The sequence below is a fragment of the Gavialis gangeticus genome, unplaced genomic scaffold, assembly GCF_001723915.1.
Source record: "Gavialis gangeticus isolate Ggan-Ray unplaced genomic scaffold, GavGan_comp1, whole genome shotgun sequence".
Taxonomy (NCBI): Eukaryota; Metazoa; Chordata; order Crocodylia; family Gavialidae; genus Gavialis; species Gavialis gangeticus.
Genome location: NW_017728995.1, coordinates 51,099,442 through 51,112,093, shown reverse-complemented (window position 1 = coordinate 51,112,093; position 12,652 = coordinate 51,099,442). Strand labels below are relative to the sequence as shown.

Genomic DNA, 12,652 nt, shown 5'->3' with positions numbered 1-12,652 from the left:
AGTTTCCCCCAAACCCCTGCACCTATCTTCTTGAAACTTGGTAGATTTTGTGGCCTCAGCAAGGGCTACCACCTCTGCAGTTTTCACCCCAGTGTGGCTTAATACACACAAGTGATATGAGTTTTGCTTTCAGGACTTTGTGGTAAAGTTTCCCAGAAACCCCTGCACTTATCATCTTGATGCTTGGCATGCATCATGCTCTCAGCAGAGGCTATCATCCCTGCAAGTTTCATATGAATCAGTAAAAGACAACAAAGCTATATATATTTCATTGATTCTTCATTATACCCTACGGCCAAATCTCCGAATCACCGAATCTTTTCTGAATTGATTTGGAAGCTCTGACTTGATTCAGAAAGCCTAAAACTTCCAGTGATTCAATTTGGATTCATAGGTTCGACCTCCAAATCATCCGAATCATCTCTGAATCCAAATCATAATCCAAAGCTTTGCACAGCCGTAATGAGGGGTGAGTGGACATGTGCGTGCAGATTTCTGCACCCACAGAGGGACATGGGCCATGGGGCTGCAGGTGGGACCCAGAATGGAAGGGAGCGTCATGCCGCCATGGCCAAAGTGAGGCATGGAAGCAGTAGTGCAGAGCCCCCTGATGCTGCCAGGTAGGCAGGTGGTGCCTCACCTTGGCAGCCATGCTGGCACTGCACGCCATCCTGCACCGGGTCCTGCCCACTGGGCCACAGAGGCAATTCCTGCCCAGACCTGGTCCAACCAGGCTGCAGCCCTGCCTCCTGCTGTGGGTGCAGAAAACTGGGGGGGGGGGCACATACCCCCTCCCAATGCTTTGTCTATGCCATCCCAGCCCCCTGACAAATACCTGTGCCCTCCCCCACCACCACCCTCATAGACTTACCTGGAGGAAGCTGAGAGAACTGCTCTCCACCACACTGCCAGGCTGCCACGTGCATGTGTGCGCGCACATATGCACATGGCACCCCTTGTGTTCTGCTCTCCACAGCCCTAAGCAGCCCCTCAGCCATCCTGCAAGGGCAAACCTACACTTTCCCAGGTTTTTCTCCTTAAAGGAGAAAATCCACATTTTGCTACATTTTGCCACAGCAAACAGAAAACCCAGATCCCTGGTGATGTGATAATTGTGCAAGCATGAGTCACAAGATTTCATGAACCTTCATATCTTCATGCTTTTAGAATGCCAAATCCTCAACAGGGATATAGGGCCTACATAAGAGAACAAGTGAAATGACAGCCTGTGTTTTCCTGTAGCATACATAGAAAGCTAGTTATTCATCATATATTTTTTAAGTGAATTTACTGCTTATCAAAGGTGCCAGGTTATTTGACTCTGTAAAAGGGGATCACAACTAGAAAGGAATCTTTGGAGGAATGGCCTCCTCAGACTGAAAGGAAGATAGGCAACAGGACCACAGAAAGGATTCAAAAAGAAAGCAAAGACTTAAAGCTGAAAGTAGGGAAAAATATCCCACAAGAGGCAGCTTTGTGACCAAAATAAGAATTTTCATTAATTTTGTTTATTTTACAGATTTTTTCCAGTGTTTCTTCTCAATTGAATTCCCTTTCCCCACCCCCCTTCCAATTCTTTCACTTTTCCAGTGAGAGGGGGAAAGTTTATTAAACACAGAAAAATATCAAGAGTAGAATTTTTAATTTCTTCAAAAATATGTGAAAAAACATTAATCTATTAGTCCCAGTAGCATATCATTTCCCCTTCCCTCAGACATTTGAAGCTTTATTAAAAAAAAATCTGCTTTTTCAGTGAAATTTACTTGTGTCCTTCTTAGAATTATTTGAGCTTGCTGTAGGAAAATAAATATTTGAATGGGTAGATATGTACAGTCATTATAAAATGAAGCTCCACAGTTTATGAAATCATGCCAAGAGACCTGCTCTGTCTGTCTGTCTGTGCTGGACTCAGGACTGTCTATCCATCTATATACGTATAGCAAAAACTAAATGCGTTTCCTCATACAGTGGTGAGGAAACATGCTTTACAGGTGCCACTTGAAAATGAGTAATTTAACCACAAGGATTGTATGTCATTAATAGCCCATGGATTCATAGGCTGCTGATGGCTACCCCCATCTTAAATCTCTTATATAATGATGCAGTTTGAATTGAAAATAAAATGGTTTATTTCTTCACGATATTCAGGTCAAAACGAATCAATGCACTAAGCATAATACCACATTTTAGGACAAAATAATAAGTGCTTTGCAAGTCTTCATAACTGTTTATTCAATATAAATAGTAAATATTTACTGCACTTTTTACATGAAAGACATTTTTACAACACGTGCTGTTGGTAGAGGCTGCAACACAAAGATAATATTTCTTTTGTTCCATCACCCTTTAAGACTAATGTGCGACCTAATCTCTGTACTATACCTAATCTAACTCACTACTTCATAGTCCTTAACACTAAAAGGAATGTATTTGTGCCCTACCTCACTCATTGTACCAAGAATCAAGAGAAATAAATAACGCTGCCTTCCATTTTTCTGTTCCTCTTAACATTTCAAAACACAAATTTATTGACATTCTAAAATGTCACAACATAAACTTATGTAAACCTTGGTTCCTATTTTTTCCTATATTGGATATCACTGTATAATTTAAGAGAACACATCAGGTATAGGAATATCTCAGTTCACGTCCTGTAGGTCACTAAAAAAAGAATGTAAACGTAATCATTTCATTGTATGGTTTCCTGAAAATGGTTTTTAATCATGATTAGTGAGCTGGATTTCTATTGACCATCAGACTACAACACTTCTGCATTTTATTACAATGAATTATATACTGCAAAAATAAAAGTACCTGGAAAAATATAGTTCTGATTCTATCTATCACTTTGGATGATCCCAAAGTTTGTGTGAGGTACACAGTATTGCACATTGTTAGGCAGTTATGGAAAACAAAGTCACTTTGTTGGTGATTTTTTTCCTTTTTTTGATTCAGAATGTAACATGGACACACAAAAAAAAGGCAAAACTTTCTTTGTGTTACACATCATCTCATTTGTTGTAAAGCAAAACTTGCAAGTGACATTTATTGACAACATAATTACAAAAGAGTGATAAGATAACCAATAACTTATTCTGGAAGCCTTTTACATCTATCCTAGCATCCTACTGACTGCAACATTTCCTCTTGATGTCAATTTCCAGTGTGTAAACTTTTAAAAAGTTCTCCTGCCCATGCTTCATAAACTGAGCAGTTTTAAAGTCATCGTAAAGTCAGCATTGGATATCAGACGAGTCAGAATCTACAGGGATCAACTGTTACGTTTTAGAACATTCCATCCGTTCAAATCAACGCCTGCTTTTTTCGGCAACATAAAATGGAATGTTTTGTCAGTCAGCAGTTTTAAATACTTTGCTAGTTTTGATACCTGCCCATACTGAACCAAGCTGCATTTGTTTATTTAATACTGCTCTTGGTCTTTGTCTTCTGAACTGTTTTGTCCTAATGTCTGAATGTCTACTGAAAGTAATGACGGGAGAAAAGCACATAACAATCATGTATCTTTATTGTGATTGCCCTGGTTTGGGCTGCGTGTCAGTGAGAAGATTCCTCCTATCCAAGCATTGGAGTGAGACCAGAAACAAGACCAGCTTTAACTTGAAGCGGACAGTTCATTTATGCAATATCTGGCTTCAGATAATGAAAGGCACCTGCAAGAAAGCAAAAGAAGCTTTTTAAGTCATGCTGTGACCACCTCACAGCAAGGGGCAATGTCAACTACAGGTTGACATTGTCATATTTAATACTGATATATCAAAGGAAAGGGACTAATATTTTTATTCCTAGGACAAGTTTGACAAAACTCTGTATATCTGGGATTATATACTATAATGATTCTTGAACTGACCTCATTAAGAACATGTGTTTCTAATACTGGAATGCCAGTGGTTATTTCATTTTGGACAACCCTTATGTTTTACCTAATGGCAATCAGGTTTCATGTCTCAACAATTAATAACATCAAGATGTTGTTGACATCACTTAAGAAAATAATTATGCAGCAGAAATCTTGCTTGAACAATCAGTTATCCTAGTGCAAACACAGTTCTATTATGAAGAGAAGTAGCAGTCATAGTTTATATATCAGTCTTCACCATTTTCTTTATGAGCAGAAAAATACAATGAAGATAGAATTGCCCTGCTAAGGATATGTCCTGTCATCCCGTTGATCAAATACTTACTTTGTCCATACTGTCCATACTGGTAGCCTGTGACGGGGTCCATACTGTAACCTGTAGTACTGTAGGTTGGTGGGCAGTACGATTGGGATGTAGGCAGGCTGTCTAAACTTTTCATATGATCTAGTCTCTGACTGCAACTGGCTGATACAGTGGTGCTTGGTTCTAGGCCCCCAGTTAAAGGTGAGAGGGCATAGTCGGTTTGGGGTTGGTGAGGTACACCACCATGGTTAGTCAAGAGTCCCATTACCTAAAATAAAAAGTATAATAATGAGAGAAGGTTAAGATGTATGAACAACTGTATTTCATATGTTGCTACAAGAATAATTAAGTCTGTTATTTAATTTCCCAAGATATCTGTTACTTGGTATTTGACCTGCACTTTGGGTACCTAATTCAAAGAGAAAAAAGAGTTACATCATGCACCTAAATGATAACTTATGGCTGGCATTCCAAAAAAATTAATGTACAGGGGTACAGAGAAAAACCCTTTTATGCTTTTAGAATGTCTGATCACATGTGACAGTTGGGATTTCTGTGGATGTTTATTCCTTAGGGATTCAATAATGATAAGAGAAGTAAAGAAGAGGAAATAGCTCCTTGGTCATAATCTAACATTTTATGGTGCTGCTCCCCAAACCCAAAAGCTCCATTGTTCTTTGTTTATTTTCTCATACAAGACATTTCACATTCTTCATAAAGACCAGTTCAACCAGATCAGTAATATCTAGAAAAATAACCACATCAGACAGAAAAGAACAAGATAGTTATATAGTAAATTGAGGTTTAGATCCCATTTTAAGGCTTCTAAACTTCACAGTTTGAAATGGGATAGCAACACCAACTCAGTCCTAACGACTGTTCTGGTCAACTTTACTATATAAGAGGCTCACTCTTTTCTAACGTGGTGGCTTTTCTAGATACTGCATCTTTAAACAACTGTTATTTTCTCTTTTGCAGTTATAAATAGGTTCTCAGTGGGCAGATCTACATGTGCATGTTTACTGCACAGTAACCTAAAATTACTGTGCAGTATAAGTGTTGTCTACATGTGCACACCCACAGTGCACAGTAAATATGGCAACTTATGCTGACTTAGGTGTAAATTTGATACTTGCATCATACAGGAATCAAATTTATGCCCGATTAGTTACTGTGCAGTAATGCACGTGTAGACACCTTACTGAGCAGTAACACTGTATGTGAACTGACTTTGGACTTACTTTACTCTCAAGTTGATCCACACAGAGCATTACTGCAATTAACGCCTGCACATATAGACACTGGCCTAAATCTTTTTATTGTGCAGTAAATTACTATGTAGTAAATTTAATGCACAGTAAATGCACATGTAGACTCGCCCAGCAAATATTTAGTTTTGCTTCTAAAATAGTGGTAAGAAACAAACTATACTTGTAATGACAGAAAACTTCCTAGCAGAATAAGATTATAGAGCTAAGCAAATGATGGCAAAAATATTTATTTTTATCTGTTTGTGTTGGAGTAGCACCCAGCAGCCCTAGTCCTACCCCTGAGCACATTGTTTTAGGTGCTATACAAACATTATACAAGGGAGACTCTTACAGCCACCAGAAACTTACCAAGTCATATTTGTTTAGCCTCCAAAAACAGTTTCAATTCAATGCATTTGCAGTGTACCATAGGCAGCCCCCAAAGAACTCTAGAGAACATTTGTTTACTGGCTAGGGCAGAGTGGGCATAACTCATGTACTGTTGTCTGCAGCATGTGACCAGTCTGTAAAGAAATGCTGAAAGAAAAGGCTACAGTGCATGTCACAGATTCCCAAACCAATTCACTGCCTTAGAGAAGGCAACAGTACTGCTCTTCTACACTGGCTTCTGGACTATTGGGACTTGTTTAATAAACTTCTTATAGATATGAAATCAACAAGGGGGAGTGGGGAAGAGATTACTGCAAAATATAAAAGCCCAACTCCCTGGTAGGAATTTTCTATGGAAATTCAGGACTAGATTTTTCCAAAGCACTTAAGCAATTCAGGAGCACACATCTCACTGTAAGCCAACAAGACTTGTGCTGCTAAATTCCTTATTTTTGAAAATATCCTCCTCATACTATAGTTTGATCTATGTTTACTTTCCAAGGACTACTCTATTTTACAACATGTGGTGAAAACTGCTCCCTTTTGTTGGAATTCCTACCACTTTAAGGCTTGAGAAATAGGCTTGAGATTATATACACAGGACCCAGTGGAGCTTCTAGATAATCTGTATATTCAGAAACTGAAGTCACAATTCCCCTAGAAGACTGCTTCCAAAACTGGGGTATATGGTGAGCTCCAAGAAGACGCACAAGAAGAAGGAATGGGAATGCAGGAGGGAAAATGTAAATATAAATTTAGGAATAAAAAATAAAAATAAAAAATGAAGTAAATCCACAATGTCTTAAATTGTTGGAGAGGTTACAGTGGTTGTAACAACACAAAATAGTATTTTTTTTATCCACAGCATGGAAGCACAAGGATACACAGCAGCATAACTTATAAAAGGCATTTTGTGACCCAAAAAAGTTTGAGAACCACTGCCCTAGAACATCATGAATGAATTTCTAAGATTTGTTTGTAATTATTTTGCCTTACTTACTCTTCCGTCTTATCCTTAAAAGAAACACTTAAAATAGTGATTACTGTTTTAGGGACCAATTCTACCTTCATATGAGCCCATACCATTCTGAGGGCAGATGTCCTTTATTGGACTGTTTTAATTTTTCATTGAATGAATACAGTGATTTATTTTTGTAGTGCTACTGGTGACCCCTGAACTGCCACCACTGAGTTTTGTTTGGTTTTTATAAAGAAAAGGAAAAACAGGACTGGAGATCATGGTTTCAATGGAAGGGAAAACTTCCAAAAAGATTAGCACAAGGTGAGTCAGATTCAGGAAGCTGTGGTTATAATGACATCAAAATGCATGAATCAAGGATATGCATCACATGTATCCTATAGAAAAGATAAGCAGGAATATGTGCAATGGTTTTTTTTTTCTTTAACTCTCCAAATAAAGTTGTGGGGAGGAAGATTTAGCTATATGAAAATACTAAGAAAATTATTTTTGTTTTATTCAAACTGTAGAAGAAAAAAGAAAACACATATCTAAAATGTTCAAACTTTTTTTAAATAATTCATTTTAATTCAAAAAGTATGTTATTTTTAAATATTTCAATTTTAAAATGACCTTTTGTTAAGAAATGTCTTTCAATTCTATTTTTTAACTGTTAAATTCATTGCTGAAAGGAAGCATTTTGTTTCAGGTTGAATGAACTATTTCATTTGAACAAAACACTCTTTTTCTTTCTCTTTTTAATTTACCCAAAAAATTAAAAATGTTTAATTTCAGGTCAACACAAAACCATTTTCAAGAACAGTCAATTAACTGAATTTTTTTTAAAATCAGTTAGTAGCTCAATTCTACTCATAAACTTCCACTTAACAAATATGGTGGCAACCCCCGCAATGGCTGTAAAGAACTGGATATGTTTTCCCCTCATCTTGGTCAGACCCTCAACAATTGAACTTCCTTCAATTTTTCAGAAGAATGTAGTAGGATGATTTCCAGTTGAAGTGATACAAATAAACTTCTTTGTTTGATTGGAAGATTATGCATTCCAAGATTTGCTAGCAGGGCCCCTAATACTGGAATCTGCATGTGTGCTCCATACTATAGTTCCCTTGAATTAATCTTTCTTCTTTCAGATTACATCTAACAGATTTAAAATAAAGGGAAACCCATAATGTAAGTTAATGCTGACATTGAAAATGACTAGTCTGGAAAATGTTTACTTTGGCATGAGTATCATGATTTTGACTACAGTCTAAAATATACAGTTTATCAGAGATCTAAAATAACGCTGCAAATTACTGCACAAACTTTCCTGTTCTCATCCCCAAAACTATTTGAGTCATTGCTTTATCTTATTCTATTCAAATTTCTTTACATAATAGGTCAAAGCCTGCTCTCCTAACTCTCTTATTAACAGTCCCATTGAAGTCCCATTGGGAGTTTTCCCTGAGTGAGGACTACAGGATCAGAGCCTGCCTGGGCTGTTTGTTGAGTTGGGCAAACATTTTTTCCCATCACCTTTAATTCTTTCTCAAAACAGTTCTAGCATATGCTGTCAATAGAAAAGGACCCAAGATAGAGCATTTAGCCCTTTGCAAATTGTGGACTCCCAAGCTCGGCAGTGTTAGGAGACAGTATTGTATCTCCTAGCTGATTTAAGAATCAGAAACCAACCTTGAATTTTTTATGTGGCTTTCAATCCAGGTTCAGATTCTGAATCTGTCTAAACACTGGGTACATCTCAATCTGGTATTTTAGAGAAGGCTCACTTTTATCAGTGGTACCATTTGCAAGTCATACCGGTATTTCCTGAGGAACTGAAATAACAAATTTGTGATGGGATTTCACATTCAGAATCTAAACTTAATCCTACGTTAACTGCTGTTGTCAGCAATCTATCAAATGGAGACCATCTAATAAATCAGATGGTTTGAAACGTCTTGACATGGCTGACATAGCTCTACATCTTCAAGGATGAAAAATCTGAATTTGAACTGTAATTGTCTTCTTAGAAATATCTTCTTCAGAGGCCTTAGGAATTATCCTGCAGTTGATTAGCATCTAAATAATTAGATTTTTGGTTGTGTCTATTTCAAAGCTACAAGGGAAGTAGCCTAAAGGCAGAAATCTCTCTTATGGTATGTGTCATGACCTTATCATCCATACAAGGAGTTACAGGAAGGGCATGGCTGACTTTCACCTAATCAATTAGAAAGCCATTAAAGTTCCAATCCTTCTAACCTATATTAAATGGTGCTCAACACTCAGACAAGAGACATACATGGGTCAGAGCTGTGCTGATCAGAATTTCCAAATGTCTAAACCAGAATAGCTCCACATAAGTTACACTGATAGTCACCAACAAAGTGTCTGACACTATATGAGGAAGATCAAATTATCTTCATAGTTATACAGGTTAAATTCTGTTTCCCTTAAAAGCAATGGAAGACTCCCAGAAAGTATATGTGTATTATATCAAACCATATTTCTGTAAAGCCAAATGCTGCAGTTCCTATTCAGTATTTAATGATGTCAAAGGATCAGGCCTGTGGTTTCAGGCCCAAAAAGAGCAATATGTCCAAGTTCTACTTCATAAGGGAAACAAGTAACCCGGAACTTATAGCTAACCACTGCATTTCTATAATAAAACATATTTACATCCTAAAGTAATCTGTCTCTAAACTTTAATTGCAGACAAAACTACACAAATAAATACAACAAACTATAACAAGCTAAATATGCAGAAACAGAGAGTTACTTCCCAAAAATAAAAAAGTGAAACAGCACATACACTTCTTAGGGCAAACCCTCAACCTGTGGGAATCAGCAAAGTTCCTTTTCAGGCAAAAAAATTACTCCAGCTGAAGATCTGACCCAGAAGTGGATAACAAAAGCCTTAAAAATGTGTGGGCAACATCTGGTCCATTATCAGCTATTATATAAAGTATATCTATTATCAACAAAATAAAGCCCATTAAACTGAGAAAAAGCTTATTCCATTTAAATGAAACATTATGCCAGTTAATATGACTGGTATTTTAATACGTTGGACCTACCATAAGCATAATAAAATTCTCATATGTTTTAATTCATTTACGCATGCCTGCATTTAATATGCTTTCTGACCATGTCTGCAATTAATATGATTTATGAGAAAAGAACATGTGCAATATTTGGGGGTATAGTGATACCTTTTTTTTCCTCTTAGCTTCTCTGAATGAAAGATTTAATGAAACAGCTCAAGGAAAATTGTTGGCAGTTAACGTATTAAGTTGAACTGACAGAATCATGAGTAAACTTTAGTACAGTTAATGATATCCTCTTATCTGACCCTGACACATTTGCAGCATGTAATTTACAGAAGCTCTGTCCAGGGAATCTTGACAAATGCTCCTAACGATGTCAGGGCAATGTTCCATTCTAATGTAAAACAGATGTGGGTCAGATACCCTCATTCATCACTAGCACAGAAAATTTCAAACTGTTTCTAAGATGAATGACATACCTGCTGGTAACTCTTTTCACATAGAAAATCTCTCAAAATCAAAACCTATCACGCCAAAAATCTTTATAAATTAAAAAAGCTACATTTCAATCCATTAAAAATTAACATTTTTTTCAAAATCCATTAAAAAGGAATGAGATACATGAATGAAAAATTGTATGTTCCTTACTCCCAAACAGTAGGTATATGAAGTTTTACCAATCTAGCAAGCACAGGATCTGAGCCACAAATACTTATCTCATATCACTGGGAGCCAATCCACTGGCTTCAAGCATGTGATGATCTGGCCCTTTATGTACCCCAGTCAAATAGGGCCTGATCTCACACGCATATGTATCAGTGGTTACACTGGTATAAATGACAGGAGAATGTGGTCTTTAGTGAAATACCCTTTTATGTAGGGAATATTGCCAAGTCTCACAATTTCATCATAAACCTCACAGTATTTGGTGTCTTTGTTTAAGTCACAGATCCTGGAGTGTGTTTATGTGAGAATATCCTCTTCTTTATTTTTATTTTTTTTTACAAAAGCAAAGTCTCTGGCCCTAATAGCTGTGCAAAAAAATGCATGAACCCAGAGAATACCGCTACACCACAGTGAAGGCATGTCCTGGCACAGGAACTCCCAAACACACTGCAATCGTCTTCTCTCGGTCACATGTTCCAAACTTTTAAGCAGCTCAGGTCTCCCTTCAGGACCTTAGCAACCAGCCAGCTAGGCTAGGGACAGACATTATACATAAACCAATTTAAGTGATCAGAAATTGGTTTAAACCTGTAACAGAACAGACATTCAGTGCACATAGACGGTTTCAAAATGGCTGAAACCAGTTTAAGATAAACTTGATTGAATGTAGTATCAGACTTAACTGATTTGGTTCAAACTGGTTTATGCATGGTCTGTTGCAGACCCCTTGCTGATTTAAGATTAACCCCCAGCACCCTGGCATGCTCTTTGGGCTGGGCTCTGTGGTGCAGCCCGGCCAGGCTGGCCCTCCCCCTCTGCTCCTGAGTCAGAGCAGGGAGGTGCTTTGTCTGGCCCCTGGTGAGTCCCTCAGTCTGCCAGGCCAAAGCACCACTCCCTGGGCTTGCAGCGGGGCTGGGGCTGCTCCACAGCAGGACTGCTTTTCTTGGCAGCCCAGCCACAGCAGCTCCTTTGCTTCTGCTGCTGCTGCTGGCTTCAGTCCTGCGGTACAGGCAGGGACCACCGGATGCAGCCCGCACCAGCTTCAGGCTCCCCTATCCAGGCTTAGCAGCAGTGGTGGGAGAGAAATGGCTGCTCAGCCTGGGGGGAAGAGACCCTCCCCCCTCTTCCGAGAAAGGCAGTCCCACCACAGAGCAGCCGCAGCCCCACTGCAAGCCCAGGGAGTGGTGCTCAGCCTGGCAGGACCCCTCTGCAGGCCAGATTCACACAGCCTGTGGCGTCTGGCAATGCCCCTGCCTGGCCACTGGAGCAGCAAGGAAGGAGCAACCGTGACAGGGCAGGAGCCCCTTCCGGGGGGGGGGGGGCGTGTGCTGCTGGGTGGGAAAAGTGGCTGTGGTGGTGGCAGTGTGGGGGGCTCTGGCCCCCTCCAGGCCCCAGTGCTGCTGTGTGCAGCCCGCTTTAGCTCTGCAAACCCTGCTGTGGGCCCCCCCCCACCTGGAAGGGGCTTAGGCTGGACATTATGAAGGACTGCTGCTTCCACCAAGGGCCCTGCCCCTTCCTACTATAGTGGCCTGGCAGAGCCCTAGCCAGCCCATACAGCCCCTTGAGGGGGCCAGGGATGAGGTTATTCGCCTTCCCCCCACCCTTCCACAGAGGGGACAGCAGAGGCCTATTCCACTGCAAGGAGCCAGTCTTCCCTCTACCCTGGCTGCCTGTAGGGCTGGAGGAGAAACTAAATCTCCTCCCTGCCCCTTCTGCATCAGGGGCCATGGTGCTTGGTGCTGCAGCAGGAGGGGGGACCAGCCGGCAGACCTGGCTCAGGTCCCTGCTGGTGGGACAGGGAGGTGCGAATTAAACCCCTCTCTGGCTTGTTCAGCCCGGAGTGGCCATATACCCCTCTGCACAGCTTCCCTGCAGCTGAGGGTACACTCTAGCACCCCTGACACCTGGCTTGAGCAACTGCAGGTATGTGCTCACATGTCTGTTCTGTTACAAACCAGCTCACTCTCTGCAGGTTAGACTAACCAGAAAAGGTTGAATCAATTCAGGCTCCAGCTTTTTTAATGTCTGTCCCTAGAGAACAGGTAAGCAGGAGCAGATAGGCTAGAGTGCTTGGGAACATCTAGGCTTGGATACATTGCTCCCACAGACTACACAAAGATGCTAAAGAATGAGAAGGCAAATTAAAAGGACCCAAACATATTA

The 12,652-nt window shown here is 39.8% G+C and overlaps 1 protein-coding gene across 1 annotated transcript in view; it reads right to left on the bottom strand.

Moving 5' to 3' along the window:
- Positions 1–2,204: 2,204 nt before the first annotated feature.
- The window catches only part of LOC109287792 (paired box protein Pax-3-like), a 50,783-nt gene continuing 40,335 nt past the window's right edge, over positions 2,205–12,652 (bottom strand). The window contains exons 5-6 of the mRNA XM_019503078.1: positions 4,203–4,449; positions 2,205–3,671 (exon numbers count right to left, since the gene is read on the bottom strand). Of these exons, the coding sequence (XP_019358623.1) occupies positions 3,637–3,671; positions 4,203–4,449 (282 nt within the window). The 3' untranslated portion in view covers positions 2,205–3,636. The remainder of the gene's footprint in view (positions 3,672–4,202; positions 4,450–12,652) is intronic.